This window comes from Gopherus evgoodei, chromosome 4, assembly GCF_007399415.2.
Source record: "Gopherus evgoodei ecotype Sinaloan lineage chromosome 4, rGopEvg1_v1.p, whole genome shotgun sequence".
In the NCBI taxonomy this organism is placed as follows: Eukaryota; Metazoa; Chordata; order Testudines; family Testudinidae; genus Gopherus; species Gopherus evgoodei.
The window spans coordinates 103,615,311-103,636,723 of NC_044325.1; the positions used below are offsets into that span (position 1 = coordinate 103,615,311).

Sequence of the window (21,413 nt, forward strand, 5' to 3'; positions counted from 1 at the left end):
CATCTTTAGAACAAACTGTTGTTGTAAATGTTACTTTTAGTGTTTTTTAATTTTCAGTTTTTATTAAACTCAACAGACATTTATTTATTTGCATTGCTAAATACAATATGTTACCAATCAATTTTTTTTTTAATTTTAGGGAAAATCTGCTTTGTGGTCTCACTTATTACATTTCCAAGAAAATAGGCAGAGAAAGCCCACGTCAGGTAGCTTCAGTACCTCAGGTAACATTGATTTGTATTACAGAAAGGTTTTCAAGAGTACTAGCTGAACTCCTCTAAAAATGCTAAAAATGTCCAAATTACTAGGTTTTAGTCTCTTCAAACCAATTCCAAATTATGCATCAGCAGCAGAATACTGTAAATTCTCCACTGCTCCAGGTCTTAGAGGATGAGATTTACTATGATGATGATGTCACTTTCACATAACTGTTGAGACTGATTTGGTGACTGCAGTATTTACATGGAGTAGACTTGTTTTCCAATGTAATTCTGAAGACTTATTTTGAGTAGAATTTCTTGTTCAAGACTGGTATCCTGTTAACTGGTGCTTGGTGTCCTACCAATGCATGATGCTTCAGAGACAGTCCAAAAATAAACCTGTTTGATACACGTAGCCAATCATGCAGTGATGTACGTAAGGTGAAAGATCCCTTTTTAACCCATGAAATAGTCATCCTCTGCTGTGAAGCATGATTTTTCTTTACCCCTTCTTAAACATGCATAGATGCGTTACTGAGTATGAAATTATCCATCCTGTTTTAAAATCCAACCATAATGTAAATAGGGTTTCAGTAATATGCTGCATGAATAACTTTTACTGATGGTACCTAATAGGTAGTTAAATATAATTAACCATACTTATAGATAGGGAACACATTGGAAGCCTATAACTTCTTTCATATTAATAGAGTGGGGAACTACATATTTCTTCCTCTACAATATAAAATTCTCTTATGCAGTATAAATACTCTCTATTTAGTGTAAAATTTGTTTTCAGCAAACTGGTATCTTTTGAAAAAAAGAGAGAGTACAATAGTGCACTTAAGTCACTGTGTTACAAATGTAAATGCTCTTTAGTCCCCATTTTACAGAAGGAGAAACTGAGGCACAGACCGCTTTTAGGGCCAAATTCTTTGCCCAAATTCAGTAGCTTTCCAGAAGAGAATATGACCCTACCACATTCAGGTAGTCAGCGGCAGAGCGATGAATAGAACCTAGGTCTCCTGATTCTCATTCTGATGCCCTGTGCACATTGGTGTAATGTGCAGAGACCTGGGTTCGAAACTACTGCTGATCCTGTGCTCTCCAGCTTGAAACTGAGAGTAGGTGATTGCTCATAATATAGTGTTTAAGTATGATATAGAGATGGCATTGTTTGTTTAGCATTTACATTGCAGATTTTGGTTTCTTGTATTACCTATTTCTGTGGTTTAAGACTGTGATGCACTGGATATTTGTATGCATATCATTTAACACCGAATTGTCCAGTGTCTATAATGCCAACTTGTTTTAGCTCATTTGGGAAGGAAGTGAAGAACTCTTTTCAGAAAATAATACTTTAGTGATAATCTGTTTAGATCCCACTCTTTTTGGTCTCTCACCAATTCTGGATATGTCAAAGTTCATTAATGTGTCATAATGCTGAGCATATTATGAGTTGTCTGAACATCTTGGTGTGTAAACAGTCAATCAGGTCCGCCCAGGGGACGGGGGGGGGCAGTTTGCCCCGGGCCTGGGCCCCACAGGTGCTCCCACGAGAGTTTTTCGGAGCCCCTGGAGCAGGGTCCTTCACTCGCTCTGGGGGCCCCGGAAAACTCTCATGGGGCCTGGGCCCCCAGACCTTCTTCTGCTCTTGGTCTTCGGCAGCAATTTGGCGGCGGGGGGGGTCCTTCCACTCCAGGACCCGCCACCAAAGTGCCTTGAAGACCCACGATGGGGAGTCCTTTTGCCTGGGGACCCACTGCCGAAGTGCCAGGTCTTCAGCGGCAATTTGGCAGTGGGGGCCCCCCAGCTGAAGACCCCAGGCCCCCCGAATCCTCTAGGCGGCCCTGTAGTCAGTGTTTTTCCATGGATTTAATATGCTGCCGTAGTCAGCACTGATTTGTGCCATAATGTTTTCACAAAACCATGTGTCTCTGACAGAAAAGTATGCAGCATTTAATGTACCATTTCTGGATTCTGGGGAAAACCTTTTCTCTCAGAATGTTATCAAATACTTCCGTTGTGTTACTGGCACTAAGTGTTTAAATATTACTTTTAAATCTTTGAATTATTTTTCCATTGATTAAAAAAATATTTTTCCCACTTTAGGAGTACTTCTCGATTCAGAAAGGAGGAAGTCAGATGCCAGCCCAGCCATGTCGCCGCTGAGAATCTCTCTCATTCAGGATATGAGGTTAGTTTGGGGCAATAAAATAAATCCTTAAGATCTGTGTGTTTATTCCTATGCATGTAATTTGTGTAAAAGGTTTACTTCAGTAACACAAAGTATAATTCTGAATGGCTCATGTGAGTTTTGTATGGTAACTATCATTCTGGGTGAATCCGAGCTCTGCCACAAAATAGGTTAATTTAATGTAAATAATGAAAATCACCCTCTCTTATTGCCCTCCATAAAGTCTGTTATGAAGGAAAAGGGGAGGAAAGGACTTTCATCAATAACTCTTGGAAAAACTTAAGAATTTCATGATATGAAGAACTGTGGATTATAAAGGCCAGCTTGGAATATCAAGGGTGAAACTTGCTTGGCTCTAGTTCCTGGTTTTGCAATTGGTATGTTTTAACTGGAAGAGATGCTTGCTCAACTGGGAAAGCAATGTGCTTCAACTGGAAGAAATTGCAAAGCCATTTACCAGAGATTGTAGTGAAACCCTTTCACTGGCCTGAATGAAAACTTGCTTCACACTGAGGAAACCGTATACTTACAGTATCTCCACTGTAATACTCATTGGCTTATAACTATAGCCAGACACTTTATTTTTTTTAATCTTCTTCCTCGTCTGTCTTCTGATTTGTTTCCATGGTATCTTATCTCTCAGACTGGGGGACAGGGTCACATGTACACAATCACTATCGAACTGGTTGGGCAGTTCTGAACTCCTCTCTATTTCCCAATGAACCTCAACAACCTCTGAATCTTTGAGTGGATTGGCTGGGCATTGGCCATTGCATGTACTTAGAGTGTGAAAGCCTGTGCCCAAAAATATGGAACTCAAAACTAAAAGTATATCTTTCCTGTACTTGCCATTTTCTAGTAACAAACACCTTTTCAGACTTGAAGATGGATTAATTCTGAGGCCTGGTAGCTCTGCTATTAGTTTCCTCTGTGGCATTGGCAGATAACTTAGCTTCTCTATGTCTGTGTGCCCCTTTCTCTAAAATTGGTATGATCCCTACCATAGAGTTCTGGGAGTTATTTGTTTGATCTCTTCAGTTGAAAAGCATGATATAATGCAGATTTCCATAATTTCTTCTCTTTATCATGATTAGTTCAAAGTCTCCACTGCATTTGCATCTGATTCATAATTGAATATTTGCAGTTTAAATTTGTCAGTGTGCAATGCTAACGCATAGGGATTATTGAACAACTGAAATGTACCAAATATTTTGTAACAGAGTCTATAAAATATGGGAGATAATTTTACAATCAATTAATGTAGTGACAGGAGTCGTGTATTTAAGCAAATAAGGTTTTACATTTTTAATATAAATTTTATACTTCTCTCTGGACTGTTTTTTAAAAAAAAAGTTTAAAACCTGGATTGACCAGCAATCAGAAGATGCTCTTTAATAAAGCTGCATGGATTGGATGATTCGGTGAAATGCTGTTTGTCTGCAGCTCATGCTGTTTTTTTTTCTTTTTAAACTAAACAAAACTTTAGTTTATTCACTTTTAAAGGTTTTCCTTTCCTTGGAGTTTTTCCTAGCTAATCTTAACATTTTGGGGAGGGAGAAGTGAACTGAACTTATTCAAGGAACATGATCTTCCCTGTAATATATACGTAAAATATGGGCACACAGCTTTGTGACTGCAGTTTTAGAGGACAAGCTGAAACTTTCTTCACAGTTTAGCCTTAAGTTTTATTTTTTTTTGTGTTGTGATAGCACCTAGAGTCCCCTCTCAGGATCAAGGCTGCATTGTGCCAGGCTCTGTACATGAGGCATGGGTCACTTGCAAGTTTAAACTAGTGTAAATGGTGAATTCTCTCTGAAGTCTTTAAACCATGATTTGAGAATGGCAGTAACTCAGCCAGAGGTTATGGGTCTATTACAGGAGTGGGTGGGTGAGGTTCTGTGGCCTGCAATCTGCAGGAGGTCAGACTAGATGACCAAGATGGTCCCTTCTGACCTTAAAGTCTGAGTCTATAAAGGAGGGAGTGAACCTTAAAAAATTGTGAGGCAATGGGATGGTCTAGAATCCTGAAAATAAGCCACTGCAGTACAGATACTTCCTTTTTCTGTCTTGTATTCCTCTTTAACCAGATATACAGGGATGAAAGGGATTTAGACAGTGAATTATATTAATTTATGGTCCTCTCTTTTTTTCCCCAGTAGTTATCAAGATATAGAAATATTGTAAGGCAGAGTTCCTTCCTCAGCCCTGCTTGATGTGAAAAAGTTGAGATGATGATGATGTGGAGATATTCTTAATCAACATTTGATGATCATTTTTTCCTTTTTAGGCATATCCAGAATATTGGTGAGATCAAAACAGACGTTGGCAAGGCAAGGGCCTGGGTTCGACTGTCCATGGAAAAGAAGTTACTCTCCAGGCATCTAAAGCAGCTTCTTTCAGATCTTGAACTTACAAAGTAAGCCTACCTATCTTAAATAGAACTTTTAAAAATCAAACCTGTTTAATAATTGCTCAGCTTTAAAAACACAAACTTGCCCAGGCTCATATCTGTTTAACGGCGCAATCAGGAATTACAGTGGTAGCGCTAACAAGCCATTCATAGCACCAGATGTGCTTGAGAGGGAGAAAGGTCTGTGGCTAAGGCCCTGGACTTGAACTCAGGAGATCTGTGTGCAGTTCTCAGCTCTGCTACAGACCTGTGACCTTAGGCAGTCACTTAGGCCAAGTTCTCCAAATGTGACTAGTGATTTTGGGTGCCCAGCTTGAGACATCCTGAGTGGTTAAGTCAATTGGGACTCAAGTGTGTGCTTCAGTTTGTTAGTGCTTTGAATTAGGGCCTTTGTCTGTTGGGTCTTTGTGTCTCAGCCCCTCCATGTGTAAAACTGGAATATTTACTTTCTCCCCAAGGATTCTTGCTCTGTGTATGTACAGAGCCTGGCACAATGCAGCCTTGATCTTGACTGGAGACTCTAGTTGCTACCACAATACAAAAAATAAATAACTGAAGGCCAAACTGTGAAGAGAGTTTCAGCTTGTACTCTAAAACTGCAGTCTCAACGCTGCGTGCCCATGTTTTTCACATCCTAGTTATGCAGTTCAGTATGAGTCTTAGATTGGATAAACTGTTTGGACTTTGAAGGAAGATAAAAATGGTGGGTGGAAATTGGTACTGTGGGTTACAGTTTGTGCCTTGACACTACCTCTTTTCATAAAGAGCCAACATAGCTGCCACAGATAAGGGATGAGGGGGAAATAACACACATGCCACTAATTAAAGGAGAAACTAAGTATAGTATGTAAGTGTAACAGACACCAGGATTTCGTTAATCAGTGTCACTTATTTAGAGAAAATGAGTGCAGGTAAGTCCTTGCAATTGGGAGTCATGGTGCAATGGTAAGGGCCAGAGCTATATATATTAGTGCTTAATGTGTAGGCATGGCCTGATACCCTGGCATCAAGGTAATTAGTTAAACCTGGCAACATTTGTCCATGTAGAACACGTAACAGGATTTAAAAGGAGATGCTCAAAAGCACTTGCCTATGTGTTGCTTCTTCATAAAACACATACTCGTTTTCTAGATGTAGCTCAGAACGAGAGACACAAATATAAATATGTACTCAAAACGGAGAGTGACGGGCAGATGACTGCTTACATGTAAGCAGGCATCAATAGTAGTAATCCTGAGTGCCTGTTTGAACATTTTTAGATGCTCTAGTTAGAGAAGGAGTAGAGCATTGCAGTCAGCGCAGATTAGCAGTGTTAAACAAGGCCGTTTCAGCTCTTTAGATGGGGGGACTTCCATGCAAAGTGCTGCATTAAACATAACCATGCAATGTGTCTCATTCTCCAATGCATTTTCCATGGCAACTACAGCAGTTAGCAATATTAAGGGAATGGGTTTTGCTAGGGTTACCAGATAGCAACTGTGAAAAAATGGGACAGGGAGTGGGGGGTGATAGGCGCCTATATAAGAAAAAGTCCCCAAAAATGGGACTGTCCATTTAAAAATGGGACGGATGATCACCCTAGGTTTTGGCATATGTGGAAGACATACTGAGACATATATTCAGTCTGGAAAAGGAACGTAATGAGGATGGTGGGAAAGCCCCTGGCTACATTTCCTTACTGTCCTTGTAATAATGACTGCACACTAGTGGCAATTTTTATCTGCTGCTGCTTAACAAAAAATGAGGCCTAGAAAATGGAAACAGTCCTGGATCAGGAATTAGCCAGGTAGCTTAGGATCAGCCTAGTTGCTATTTATTGCAGTGGAAGGTCATGCAGAATGATTCAGATCTCTAAGGCCACTTTTTAAAATATGGAAGAAGCTTTATGTCAACATTAATCCAGAATGAAAAATCAGTGCCGGTCATTGTAGTAATTTCTACCAATTCCAGGAAATTCTGTGGGATCACTCTATTCACAAATCAGAGTGGTGGACAATGAAAGTAAGAGAATTCCAAAGACACTTGTGAGCCTAAATTTCAAACGTGCTTCTGGATTCTGATACCAGTGTGTTCCCATTTTACATGACTAAAGGCTGAAGTGTATATTCAAAGGTAGGAGCCGGAACTATGGAAGTACCTTACTTTTGAAAAATGGGCTCAGAGTTGTAAATCTTGAGTGTTGAGATAACTTAGTGATTGGAATAATACCTAATACAGTGAAAGTGGCTAATGTAATAGTATATGAAAACTAATAGGGAGCAAGAGCTGTGTTACCAATACTCTTAAAGCGATCGGGAAACTAAAGTGTGTCCATTCTGAGTAAATGAAGAAAAAAATGTTCAGAAGTTTGTTGAATTTTCAAAAGGTAAAATACAGACAGGCAGACATCCCCAATGACATTGAGCCTATTGGATAGGCTGTCTAAACACACAATTAAAGTTATACAACTGAAACATGGACTCATTGCCCCTTTAGGTGCTCATAGGTCTACTGCTCTTGTGGCTAAGAGCTTGTTCAGTTGATTTAAAACTGTGAAGATTTCTTTCTAGTGAAACATTTTCTGTGGTTTGGTGGTTATATAAATGAGGATGTTGTATATGTTAATTATTGATTTGTTTTGTAAATTTTTGGCCTGTGATCCACTTATCAGCTTTTCCTATGTATTCTCTGAGACTGAGGCAGATTGTCAGGAGGTCTGCCTGGAAGGAACAATCTGTCCGTAATACACTTGGTTGTGATAGAAATTTTATACTGATCTTACATATATTCTGTTTAAATATTCTTATGGCCTTAATTAGGTTGATGTATTTTTGCATGCTCCTCTTTTGTGGATATTTGTTAATGCTGATTTCTTTAGTTCCGATACTGTAAAAGAGAGCAGTTTTTTTGCTTAATTGCTCTTCATTTCTGGATGTCTCTTGTAATTGTATATTGTGTAGTCATCCATAAAAATAATATTTTAATCAGTAAATAGAAAGTGACCAAGTCTGTTCTGTGGCTTTTTTGCTGCAGCTGCATCAACCTAACAAAAATAATGATTACTTCTCTGTACTAGTGAATAATATCAGGCCATGGGTTTTTTCCAACCCAGATTTTGATTAATAAAGATAGAGATTGTAAGTTCTCCTTTAGGTCCTGTACAGTGTCCAGGCACAAGGTGGTGGTTAGCGAATAAATAATACTAATAACTATATACAATTGCTTTCCTTTGTCTACCTTTGATTCCTCTGTAGAGGGATTGGCTTCTCTAAACTACCAATCTTGGGATGCTTCAGAAACTACTTAAACAACTCTGGGGACCTGTGTACGGGTATGTCGAAACTGGAGCTGAAACAGATCATTTTCAGCTTGCGGAGACATTCTTGCTCTAGCTCTGATTGAGCTAGCATGCTAAAAATAGAAGTGTAACCGCAGTGGCATGAATGGCGGGAGGGGCTAGATGGGCTGAATACATACCTGGGGTCTTGAACAAGATTGTACTTGGGCAGCGAGCTCCTTGTGCCGCAGCAGCTACAGCGCTCTTTTAGTATGCCAGCTCAATCAAACCTAACGTGGGTGTGTCTCCTTGAGCTGGAAACAACACCTCCAGATCACAGTACAGATGTAGCCTCAATTACAGCAGCAGCCTCTCTGGGCCGCACGATAGCGGCCCAGAATCTCTGCAGTGCTGTGGCCCCATTGACAATGCTGCCTGCTCAAGGAACAATCTTAAAGCTGTCTTCTACTGGGTGTTCCCTAGCCTTTTTACACAGCATAAATGAGCCAGAGCAAGGGTGAGGATCTTACTCCAAAAGGTAAAATCCCCTTCTGCATATACACAGTGAGATATTTTATCCTAAGGAACCATATCCTAAATTAAGTTCAGAGGTGTGGTACTCTCTGAATTTTCTGCAGTTCTCTAAGCTGGCAAAAGGGGTTGAGAATAGCACAACAAACTGAAATGACACATTCCAGAACGTACAGACTTGCAGGATGCCTACGTGTCTTGGCTGATTTAAATGCTTTCAGCACCTATACTACTTGTCATTAGTAATTGCTTGCATATTCTTCACAGTTTACCTAATATAATAGAAAACATATGACTGATTTGTTACTGTCATAGATTATTTTTGTTTTGTCAGAAAACTTTACAAGCGTTATGCCTTTCTCCGCTGTGATGACGAGAAAGAACAGTTCCTCTATCATCTCCTGTCATTTAATGCTGTCGATTACTTTTGCTTTACCAATGTTTTCACAACAATCTGTAAGTACTCATTTTCCCTGCAGTGCTGTTTTCAGCTTTTAGTTGCTTCTCCTTATGCAAGTTTCTAAGCAGTTTTGATATGTTCTTTCACGGAGCTGCATTAATTTCCTGTTCACATCCAGATATGTACCACTATGTCTATGTCATTTTTAATATCATTCCTGATATTGATAAGGGGTTTGTTTTACTCTGTGTGTGAGCACTATGATCAATAGGAGTTGCCTGTGTGAAACATGAAACTAATAAAGCTATCAATAATGTTGCTTAATTCCCACTTTATAGTGTGAACTGAATGTCACTGTCCTATAAATGAAGAATTGCAGAGCAACCTCATTTCATCAAATCATTGGCTGAGGGACATAATTTGTTTGGTTTTAGATGAAAAAATGTGTCAGTACAACAGAACTTACTAAGGAGAAATAATGTCCAACACTAAGCCCTTGTTGTGGATACTGCTAAGCTATCGCTAATTCTGCAGCTAACAATACATCGAGGGGAGAAATGAAAAGGAGAAGAGTTTTAACAGTTTTAAAGGTCATGAGCACCAAGCTTTTAAAAATCCAGCACCAAATGCTTTCTTGAGGTCACTGTCAGATGATGTGATGTTGAGAGAGAGAGAGAGAGAGAGAAGTATATCAGTTGCTTCAGCTGAACAGCCTTCATGATAAGCCATTTATACATTACAAAACAATGTAGATTGCCAAAGAACACAGTGACCCTTCACATAAATGAATTCTGTGTAAAAGTAGTTTGGTAAATAGGGGGCCATGCATTAGAGTTCTACACCATGACATGAGGCAGTTGAGTAATACTTCAATTTTATCAGTGTTCTCGAGTCAGAGGAGCCATAACCCAGCTTCTCTGCTCATCATGAAATGCTAAGAAAATAAATGCTTGATGCCCAAACTTAGTGTCACACCAATTTTTAAAAAATCACTTCTATTAATAGTTTATTACTTGTTTCTTGAATTTTTTTCCACTTTTTACGTTCAGATTAATGCAATCTGTGGTACAGCCAGGTGTACGGTGCTATAGTACATATTATCTAGAATTGGACATCTACAGCATTTATCTTAAAATGTAATAGCTTTGTTGCAGTAAATATTGGCAACAAAGGAACCTAACAAGTTGAAGTTTCAGTGTGTGATTGAATATGTCGGCCTGAATTAGGGCACATAGCAAAGCCTGCTCTGAGTGCATGTGTTTATATAACAAAAATATAGGCACAGAGCTAGATAAAAGAACTGGCTTTTAATCCCAGTTCTCCTGCAGACTCCCTGCATAACCATCGGCAAGTCATTTAACCCGGGTTCCTTCGTTTTCTTGAATGTAAAATGGGGACAGTAACCATCTTAGTGACGTGATTTTTAAGATCTCCAGATGAAAAAAGACTAAATAAATGCAAAGACATTATTTGAAGTATATTTTTATTCTTTTTTTATGTTTGTCATCAATTCTACTTTTAATATACTGCAGCATTTATGTTGCATATTCCTGATCACTCAGTATGTACAAAAATTTTTGTGTGCTTCTAAAGTCTCCGTTCAATTCTTTGGCATTTGATGACAGATTAAATTAGTTTTAAACACACTGTCTTTTCCTCTTTATAACTTAAAAGGCTTAACTTACTATTTTACATGATTATTATTTTTGGAGGGTATTCTTTTAAGTGAGTTGCTTCTTATATTTGCAGTGATCCCATACCATATAATGATTGTTCCTAGCAAGAAACTTGGTGGCTCAATGTTCACTGCCAACCCTTGGATTTGTATCTCAGGAGAGTTGAGTGAAACAGGAGTCCTACAGATTCCCAGGAATATATTGGAGATGACATTTGAGGTTTGTATTATTGACACAAGGAAATATTTTTTTGGCAAAACGTTCTTTGTTCAATTTAAATTCATATTTTTTGTAATGTTTCATTAGTGTCATAATCACAAATACTGTCTATGCCTGTACCCATCATCCTACACCTGTATTTAAGCAGTATGCAGAGCAGAATGATTGGTAAAATAAGCTTAGGTGAGGAGGGTGAGACTTCTGGCTTTATATTAATTTTGTCATAAGACATTTACGTCACCACCTCACCCTACGTTGTAGCTTCTTTTTCATCTGTAGGGTAAGTTTCCTGGTGACTTTTCAGTTCTTTTTTCTTTTTTTTTAAATTAGTTCTCTGTGTTTAGTGAGCAAACCTTATTTCCTCCAAATATCAAGGTACAAAATATCCTGTCTGATTCTTAGTACCAAACATTTCTAAAAGGTTGTGGAGGTTGCAGGTTCCCACAATATTGTAAATAGGGAAGCTTTAAGAAAGTCATGTGAGTTTTTTCTGTTTTTTTTGTTTTTGTTTTGTTTTTGTCATGGTAGACTCCACAGCTTATAGGTGTTAACAGGGCATTATTCTTTGATATCGTTATCTTTAGTGCAATAGTACGTAGGAACCCCAACAGAGATCTCTGTACACTTGTACTAAATGCTGTACAAACACATTCATTGATAGTCCCTGCCCAAAGATCTTACGTTGAAATAGACAAGACAGATGAGAACCAGAGGCATGGGGAGTTAAAGGGATTTGCCCAGGGTCACATAGCAGGTCAATGGCAGAGCAGGGAATAGAATCCAGGTTTCCCGACTCCCCTCCCAGCACCCTCTCCTCTGGACTACACTGTCTCAGCATATGTCAATTTCTGTTTGTTTCACTATAACGGATAACTTGTTTAATTTGCAGTGCCAGAACCTGGGAAAGCTTACCACAGTACAAATAGGACATGATAATTCAGGCCTGTACGCCAAGTGGCTAGTGGAATATGTTATGGTCAGAAACGAAATAACAGGGCATACTTACAAGTAAGTATCATCCTGGCATTTTAAATTGGGTAAGCAGAATTTTTGCAGAGAGTTAGCCTAACAGACCTGTCTGTTCATCAATGCTCATCTTCTCAGACTCTGCATCTTCAGGTGCTGATGCCCAAGGGGTTGGAGGGTCACTTGATTCCTGTTATTGAGCAGGATTAAGATTTTTAGGAAAATAAACTGAGTTTCATTTACAGATGGTTCATATTTAGCCACCCAAACAACTAAGACAGGTGCAGACCTAGAGGGAGGAGGTAAGCATCTCAAAAGGAGACTGCCTTGAGACCAAACAAATAGCCAGTTAGAACTTGCTGCTTATCAAGTACAGATAATGTGCACCAATACATGCCAAGTCTGAAAAGCTCTATGAAATTATCGGAGGAACTCTGATTTTTGAGGACATGTCAGAATGAAAGTGGGTTTGAGCATTAAACCTTATATGTGCTGAGTGAGACGGGTAAGAGGAGTTTGATAATTCTAACTGCAGATATGATGTGTGTTGTTTGCAGTGTGATTTGGTGCCCTATCGCTTGCTTATATAAGCTATGACAGCCTTGTGTCAGTGAGAAGACAGCTATAAATCCTTTCTGTTCACAATGTCGGCTTGCTTGTCATGAAGCAAAGGGATAGGATCCTGTTTTTGCATACTGGTTTGCTTTCCTAATTGAGCTTCATGGCTTGAAACATAGAGCTTCCTGGTGTCTGGGCTACTGAATATCTGTGTGTCAGTGGATTGGTCAGTGATTTGGAAACTGGCATACAAAGATGTTTGTAGGTACCCTGCTGTGAAAGTATTCATAGATGCTTCAAAGAAGCCATGTGACCCTATAAGAGCTTAAGTGTTTAACATGTCAGGTTACATAAGCAATTGACCAGCAAATCAATGTGCTAACTTCTTTCTGACTATTGCATCCAAATTTAACAGAGGTGCTTCCAATGTTGGAAGTTAAAAGTATCACCTGATTGCTACCATGCTGATATGGGGTGTGGGGGGGAGAGAAGGAGGGAGAAACCCTCCCAGACCAAATATTCTGTGTATGGAGCAGAAGACAGGAAGGCTGCTGCTACTTTTACTTTGTGTATCTGCATCATCTGTTACCATGTACAGCACAAATCTGGAATAAGACTATTTAACTTGTGCTCCCTCTGTTGGCGGAAAGAGCCAGCAATAAATAGAATTGATTTGTATGCCACTGTGTCAGTAAGAAAGTAAAATAATTTTTGAAATCAGTCAGGATATCCAGAAGCCAGAGTATTTGCAGTCCCCAATTCTAAGCCTTCATGTCTTTAGGTTTCCATGTGGGAGGTGGCTTGGAAAGGGGATGGATGACGGCAGTTTAGAGAGGATCCTGGTGGGAGAGTTACTAACGTCACATACCGAGGCAGATGAAAGGCAGTGCAGAACCCCACCACTGCAGCAGTCACCAAGTATGATCAGAAGATTTGTCACAATATCGCCAAATAACAAACCAAGTAAGTCAGAAGGGACATGCTCCATTGCTTGTAATTATCTGTTGCCAGTAAAGCCCCCTCCCAAAAATAAATCTACTGCATTATTTTTGTGCCTTCTGTGTCCTTTTCTATTTCACTGTGGAATGGAGGCGATGATTGCGACACAGGGTATGTCTACACTGCAATTAGACACCTGTGGCTGACCTGTGACAGCTGACTCTGGGCTCGGGCTAAGTGGCTGTGTACTTATGGTGTAGATGCTTAGCTCTGGGACCTTCCCACCTCGCAGAGCCTTAGAGCCTGGGCTGCAGCGTGAGCCTGAACATCTACACCGTAGTTAAATAGCTCCTTAGCCCGAGTCAGCTGACACAGGCCAGCCATAGGTTTTTTATTGCAGTGTAGACATGCTCACAGAGATTTACCTTAAACACTCTCCTGGGTCTCCCATGAGTATAGACTGCAAATTATATCTGGTTACATGCAAAGATTTTCTGTTAAAGGATTTTTGGCTTGTCTTGTCTTGTCATGTCATTCCTGGCATACCTTCTTGTTTCACATTTCTTCTCAAGCTCACCCTGATTTATAGCAATACTACCCGTTTGAAAAACCTATATTTGGTGTGCACACACACCCATGCAGCCTGAAATACATTTTTTCTTTTGCTTCAAACACTAATCTGAAAATCTGCATAACTAAGTGTAAAGCTATGTCCATACTATTTTTGGATTGAAATGTCTCAGTCAGTTTAGGTCTACACCTTCAACTTTAAAAAGAAAAAAAAATTAAACTTTATATCAGTGTGAAAAAGTACTGGCAATCCAGCACCACAAACCCAAGGTACACCACAGATAATGACTGTTTCTCACATCCTGCCCTAGGAACGTGCCTCAGCCCTGATCTACAGGTACCACCTCAAACCTTTATGAAGTAAATGAACATGGTTTCTTATTTTTCACAGAGTTAAACACAGGTCAAATACAGGAAGCTATTGGTGAAGCAGTGAATGGCATTGTCAAGCATTTCCACAAACCGGAAAAGGAGGTGAGACTTTCTTTTGCTAGCTGCTCCTCTGTTGTTTTTCTGATGCTTATGAACCTATAACCTGGAATTGCACACCTCCAAGTACATTACTTTTGCTGCTAACTGTACTATTGTATGTTCTTGGTCCATGCTCATCATCCTGGTAGATGAACCCACAATAAGAGCCAAATTCTGTCTAGGATTCATCTGTTTGGCACTCAAGTGTCCTGTATGTTTCTTAATGTGGTTGTATAAATCTTCTCATGTCTTAGTTATTCGCTCTGAGACAAGAGTGAAGCATTTGATGAAGAGCCCCTATAAATGAGCCATCAGTTCCTTTATATTGTCCAAAATGGGGGTGGGAGTGGGGGACGGCTTAATAGTTCTCACTTATACAGTTTGGAGCATGTAGATAGGCATGTCAGCAGCACAGAATACTACACTCCTCTGACTTGTGCTGTAGCCCTTTTGTCTTCCCATCCCCTTTCATTTCCTAGAGATAACAAACTTATGAGTGTGTTCCCTCTTTCTTTATATCCCCACTTACGGAAATTATTAGAAGGTAGCTGAGTATCTGAACATCCCTTTTGACCTCACTCTTCTCATAGAAAGCTGCATGTTGGGATGTACTGAAGTATGTTTTTCAGCTATGTCTTTCATTTGTCCCATGATGGCCTTACAAGAGCAGCATGTGCTTTTGTATCTGTAACCCTTCTGCCCCTCTGAGTTGGCAGCAACAAGGGCCGGGTTCAGTATCCAGGGGTTCCGTTTCAGTAACACAATGCATAACCGGCTCGAGCCCCCACCCAGTGACCTGGGACACTCACATACCACACACCCCTGGGCGCCTCTAGGAGGCAATACTTCCCCTCTTGCAAGCACGGAATCTGAGTGTAGCAAAATCTTTTTAATAAAGGAAGGAATCAATGCGGCATCCCACTGGAGAAACACCACAAACAGGGTTATAACACAAACCATAAACAAAAACCCACCTCCAAGTACGTTTGGTACTGTCCTTTTTCCCCTTAGGGTTTTAAGTCCAATCACCCCAAAGTCCAACAACCCAAGATCTCTGGTCAATGCCACCCCAGAGTTCGAGAGTTTATCTGTAGAGGTCCCTCCCCCCAGCCTGGGTAGAAAGGGACACCTTACGTGGTCCAGGGCCAACTGCCCTGCCTCTCCGTGGGTTCTGCTTCCGCCTTCTCCACGAACTGCTCCGCTTTACCAGCCACTCCACTCTGCTCCTCCAGCCGTCCTCAGAAACTGCTCTGCTCCACCAGCTGCTCTGCTCCATGAGCTGCTCCAGTTCTCCCTGCAAACTGCTCAGCTCCGCTCGCTCTATGGGCCACTCCACCCGTCCCACAGCTACTCCGCTCTGCCAGCCACTCTGCTGCCACCAGCTGTCCCGTGATCTGCTCCAGCCGTCCCCACAACTGCTCCACTCCGCCAGCTGCTCTGTTCCACAGTATATCTTCAGGCTCCCCCACTAGTTAGCACAGTACTCAGTGCTCTCAGCTCAGTAATTTCAGCTCTTTAGTGATTTCAACTCTTAGTGATCTCAGCTCTTAGTAGGGGAGCCCCAGTGCTAGTGCACCATTAGCCCAAAGTGAGTTCAGCTCAGTAACCTGTATTTAGATTCTTGAGGGAATAAAAAAAATCAACTCTGACATTCCACAGTGGAGAGAGGAGTGGGTGGAACTGGTGCTTCTGGCTCCACAAGGAGACTGCACCACCAGGCACAGATACCTGTCCCCAGCCTCTCTCAATTCACTGGGTTTTGGAACCCATGTCCCTTGTCTAGCAAGTACCACTCAACTGAGGTTGTCATTTCTGTCACAAAGCAGTCCCACAGCTCGGCAGCATGGGATGGGGCAGGCGTGCCTATGCAAATACACTCTCTGAAATTCTTTCCACCAGATGTCAGAGTAGAGCTCATCCTGACTCTGCTTACATATCCATGAGGCTTGATTATTATGGTACTCAGAGCAGGGCATCTGCTTCCCTTATAGTTTGTTCTGAAGGAAGCAGCATGTTTGCTTACTTGTTGGAGTTTTGATTATTTTATTACGCCTACCCCAGCATTCCTTGCTTTGATAGCCTGCAACATGGGAAGTGTTGGGCAACTGAAATGCTTTGTCGTGTTAAGATCCACAGATCTGTTTCAGTGGTATCTCAGCCTGCTTGAAGCTTTGGGGCAGAACCAGACCTGCCAGTCACTGGCGGCAGGGGAATGCCCCACGTCCTGAAGTTCCTCCAGTTTTTTCTCCACAGGCTCCAGTGACTCAGCCAGCCTACCCTGCCTGCAGAGCTTTTCTGAGGGAAATTCCAGTTTTTATTCCAAAATTGTAGACTAAGATTAAGTATTAGACACATTATTAAAATGAAATCTTAACTCCCAGCTGTGTCCCAGGGCTGTGTTTGATTTTTAAGGAGATTGTCCCCTTAGCTCTGCTTTCCATTCTGAGGCATTTGCAGCAACAGGTGCTGCCACAGGCTTCAGGGAGCAAGCTAGGCTGAGAAAAGCCAGAGACCAAAGGAAGGGTCTCTGTCTCCTGCTAACCCCTTAGCAAGTGTGTCACTGGGGAGTTCAACCACTCCCTTTCACTGCCCCATCTGGGTGGGGTTACCTCGTAATTCCCTCTCCCCTGCTGCTGCCCCTACCCACAGCAGGAGAGAAGACAAGGTTTGAAGAGGCTGGCTCTGCTGGACCAGATGCAGCCCAGGCTGGGCAGGGTTATCTCAGCACCCCCCCATCCTGCCCTTCCCCTGGCAGGAAAGGAGGCAAGCCAGCCCTTCCTCCCCCATCTCCATGAGGGAAGTGAAGTCAAGAGTAGCGTGCCAGGTGGAAGGGAAGATCACATCTGAATTCCTTTAGCCTGCAGATCTCAGCTGTCTCGACTTCCCCATGGGTGATAGGTGAGAGGCTTTTTGGCCCAGCCTTATTCTCCTGCTGCCACGTGTGTAACAGTTCTTTCTTCCACCCACTAGGGATCCTTACTCACAACCCAGGCCAAGACCTCCAGGGGAAGTACAGGCCTGTATTCCCCATGCGAATCCCGTGCAGTAGAGAGGGGGTGGAGCCCTCCTTCTGATAAGCCTATCCTTCCTCAGAAGGTACTGAAAAGGACCCCTGTGGGGGAGGTGGGACAGATAAGCCCAACTTCTTTGAGGACAGAGGGATCGCAAGCAACCCGAAATATTTTTGGAGCAGTCTGAGCTCAATTTTGCTCTCCCCTCTGAATCAGCATTATGGCTACAAAATCCCAAAGGGGAAACAAGTGATGAAATAAAATTGGGGCTGGTTCCCCTACTCATCTTCAGAGCGCTGCATAGCAGATCAATGCAGAGAAGACCAGGCCACAGACACGCGGATTCCTTTAGGCGTGCAACCAGCCCACAAATGGAATTCTTCCTTTTGTTTAAAACAACCAGCCAAACCAAAAAACCTTCCAACACCTGAGGATAAACTTAGTGCAGAGCACCTTGCCTGCCAGAGTATTGTGAAACTGGGCTTTGAAGGTCTGCAGCAGTTCTCGACTAGCTTATAGCTATATAACCTCCTCATGCACTCTGGGGAAGGTGTAAGAAAGGGACAGGGACTTCCCTACTCTTTAGGTGTGGCAGAAAGTATTGGGCTGTTGTCACAAGAGGCCACTGCCGATCACTGTGCTTTAGTGTCCAGATTATTGTGCCCAGCTTCTGTTGCAGGTTGCCATGGCTCATCTCCATCCTCCTCCCAATAGGTAGTTATGGAATTATGAGAGGGCCAGCAGCCTGGATGAGGAAGAACTGGCAGGCAGGAGGGAGCCCATCACTTACTTCATTCTACCCTGGCCTCCATTTTATAAAGCTGGAAGGTTCCTCAGCGTGCACCAGTCAAAATGTGACTTGGTATCACTGCCAAACTTAAATGTGGCTGTCTTCATTGATGGTCAGGAGCTCAGCATTTCTAACTGAGGGAGACTTTTCTCTGACAGAGTGGCTTCCTTGCTATACAGATCCTTCGCAGGCAGGCAAAGTCCAGGCCAGCTTGGTCGCAGCCCCCTCCTTTGGGTATGAAAATTCCGCTGGCATCAGACCAACAAAAAATAAATCTGAACTGTCATGTGACACCCTAATAGCCCCTCCACACACATTCACAAGCAATACTAACCTGGGTGGACTGTATTGCAGGTATTATCCCTCTCAACCTAGAAATCACAGGGCCTAAGAGCTTTTCCCTGGAAAGCATGGGATTCAAACGTGTTTCATGCATAAATATATGGGGCTTTGGTTTTTGGAATCATATACTCAGACAGTTCAGTCCCAAGCTAGTTTAGTGATATAATGGGAAACTTTATGGAAAACTGAGGCTATTCAGAGGCATTGAAGAAGTCAGTCTGTAATCCTGATTCATTCCAGGCAGTATCAAGAGGAATAGAAGTCATTTGGCAAGATGAACTTCTTCAAGAAATACAAAAGGAGAAAATACGTCTTTGCAAGTGGTAGCTACAGCACGTGCAAGATCAGTATTTGTCATCTGTTGCCCCAGGGCTATCTGCAGGTCTCCCGAACAGCTCTATTTGGAGTTGAACCCTTGGTTGGTGTCAAGCTTTCTCAATTTGGGAGCAAAAAGGCTTCTAACAGTTTTGATCAAATGAGGTCACTGGACGTTGTTCAGAGAGGGTATCTTCTGGAGCTATGCAAGAATTTCAAGAACAGCTTTGTCCCAATCCCAGTGTCAGCAACCCATGGAAAGGCCCCTGTGTGAATGAAATCACCGAGGATCTACTTCAGCTCAGAGCATTGTAGCCTGCTCCCTGTCCTATTTCTAGCCTGAGACAAGCAGAGCATGGCTTTAATCATTACCACTGGTCTCACATGTGCTCTCAGGGTTTCTGTCCAGGACCGAGGCAACAATAATATTGGCTTTAGATAAGAAAATTCACTTATTTTCCCAGACAGTTTTTCTGATCCAGGGTCCTGTATGGAGAGAAAGCTGCAGCAAAAAGACAGAGAGGTACAGGTATCCGAAAGAGCGAGCACAGCATTTACCAACTGGAATACTGTGATTCAATTGACACCTCAGAGCACTGCTCCTTTCATGCTTAACAGACGTGTTCTGATCACAACAGTCAATCTGTCTTACAGGGTTTTTATAACAACTAGGAAGAATGTGATCAGCCCCATCCCAGATTGAAATTTTTCTGTCCTGGGTGGAACGAAGTTTCCAATCTCTATGTGCGCTGCCCATCAAGTGAGGAGGTCAATACCAGAAATTATGTGGCAGAAGCTGGTTTAGAAAAGTGTCTCATGCACCCAGAAATATATCATCCTAAATCAGTTTGGTGGACTTGTGATTGACTTCTTTTGTATCTTGAAACAGTAAATAAAGTGCCTAGTGGTCAGGACCCGGGATGCAAGGTTGTGAATGACATCCAGTAAAGCTGAACAAGAGCCCGTCTGTCTTTGCTCTGTTTCCACTGCTCCTGGGGCCAATACAAAAGATAGGAATGAAAGAAAGGCAGTTATACTGAAGAGACCATGACTCTCAGGCTTGATTTAACCTAACATTGGATCTTCAGGAGTCTCTGTCTCACTGAAGAATTCTGCCATTGCAAGAATTTAAAGTCAGTACTTGGATGAAATGATTATTGCTCTCATAGACCCCAAAAGTGAAATCAACAAATAGAATTTATTTTTCTGGCTGGTTTAAAGTCTATAGTTCAACTACAAAGTTAAACGAGTAAAGCATAGCCTTGAATTCCCCCAGGGAGGCTTTTATTGGGTGTAGTAGTGTCCAAGCAAAAGATCAAATCTCTGTACTACAATATTTTCAGCAGGTTCAAGAAAAATAAAGTTTTGTACAAATCCCTACATTAAATGCTTTCTTATAGCTTCAATCTTATTTCAACCCTGCAGGGTCAGAGAGAGTGACCTTGGAACCTCCATTCTGCTTCTTGCAGCACTATCTAGATTGAATCCCTGCAGGAGGTGGTGTATTTCCTGGTCATTAAAGTAGCCTATTGATGGCTGCTGTCCTCAATCAGATTCAAATTTTTTAAAATTTGAAATTGGGAACTTTTCTGAGACCAGTATTGCACTTATAATTCAGACGGTCTTCACCACTGTGATAGCATTAATTCCTTAAATAAATTCAAGAAATATTTCACCTTTGGTTAAGCATTGAAGTTTAGTCCTTAGGAGCACGGACAATTATGTCTCCTGTATAAAGATTTGCTAGTTGGCCATTTGTTCACCAAATTCTTCATATTGGTCATCCAATCTTAGCTAATTTAATTTTCTTTCTTTTTGCAGAAGTCGTCTCCATATCTTAGTGCCGAAGGGCAGATGCAGGAGATAATTTATGTATAACCTACCTCGTTTTGGGTGTCCATATTTAAATGGTATCCTGCTTTCCACACTGCAAGCGTGCTGCTATACAAATCCCATGTAATGGGTCTGTGGACCATAGCACAAAGAAGGATAGGAACATTTATCTGTACTTGCCTTGAAATGTCCTTTCTTTGAAAAATAAGATCTACAGGTCCATCCACGCTGGAGACAAATAGTTCATCCAGAACAGAGATGGAAAATTGATATCCAAAGATTTGAGTTTGTTGTCATTAGATAGACCATGCTCTGCAGTTGGAGGAGAAATTGTGCTTTTTACTCAAACTACATTTAACACAGTTTGTAATGTGGGAAAGTAGATTTGAATTATCCTGGCTGTGGCAGTTATCTCTAACTAGAGTGAGCTCCAGGAGACAGGGTATACCATGCTGCCAGTGACCGATAGGTCTGGTTTGGCCTCCACTGTGCAAGCAAGCTGGGCTACCCTTGTAATGAAGAAAGAAAATTCTCAGGTTAACAGAGAGAGATTTTGCTATACAGGGGTCACTAACAGCTCCTGCTGTAATAAAGAATTGGATTTTCACAGCCTAAACATTATAGGCCCTGACCACTTGAAAACTTCCTTTCTGAGCCTCATTTTGATGGGTGTCAAGGTGAAGGTATTAGAAGTCAGCAGGAGCTACTGGATTCTCATGACGTTGGGAA

The 21,413-nt window shown here is 41.6% G+C and overlaps 1 protein-coding gene across 1 annotated transcript in view; it reads left to right on the top strand.

Annotated features, from left to right (window-relative positions):
- Positions 1-21,413, top strand: part of DENND5A (DENN domain containing 5A) — a 111,648-nt gene that overhangs the window by 83,774 nt on the left and 6,461 nt on the right. Inside the window, 8 exon segments of the mRNA XM_030560403.1 lie at positions 140-224; positions 2,313-2,397; positions 4,685-4,813; positions 8,929-9,050; positions 10,744-10,889; positions 11,779-11,897; positions 13,195-13,376; positions 14,314-14,396. Of these exon segments, the coding sequence (XP_030416263.1) occupies positions 140-224; positions 2,313-2,397; positions 4,685-4,813; positions 8,929-9,050; positions 10,744-10,889; positions 11,779-11,897; positions 13,195-13,376; positions 14,314-14,396 (951 nt within the window).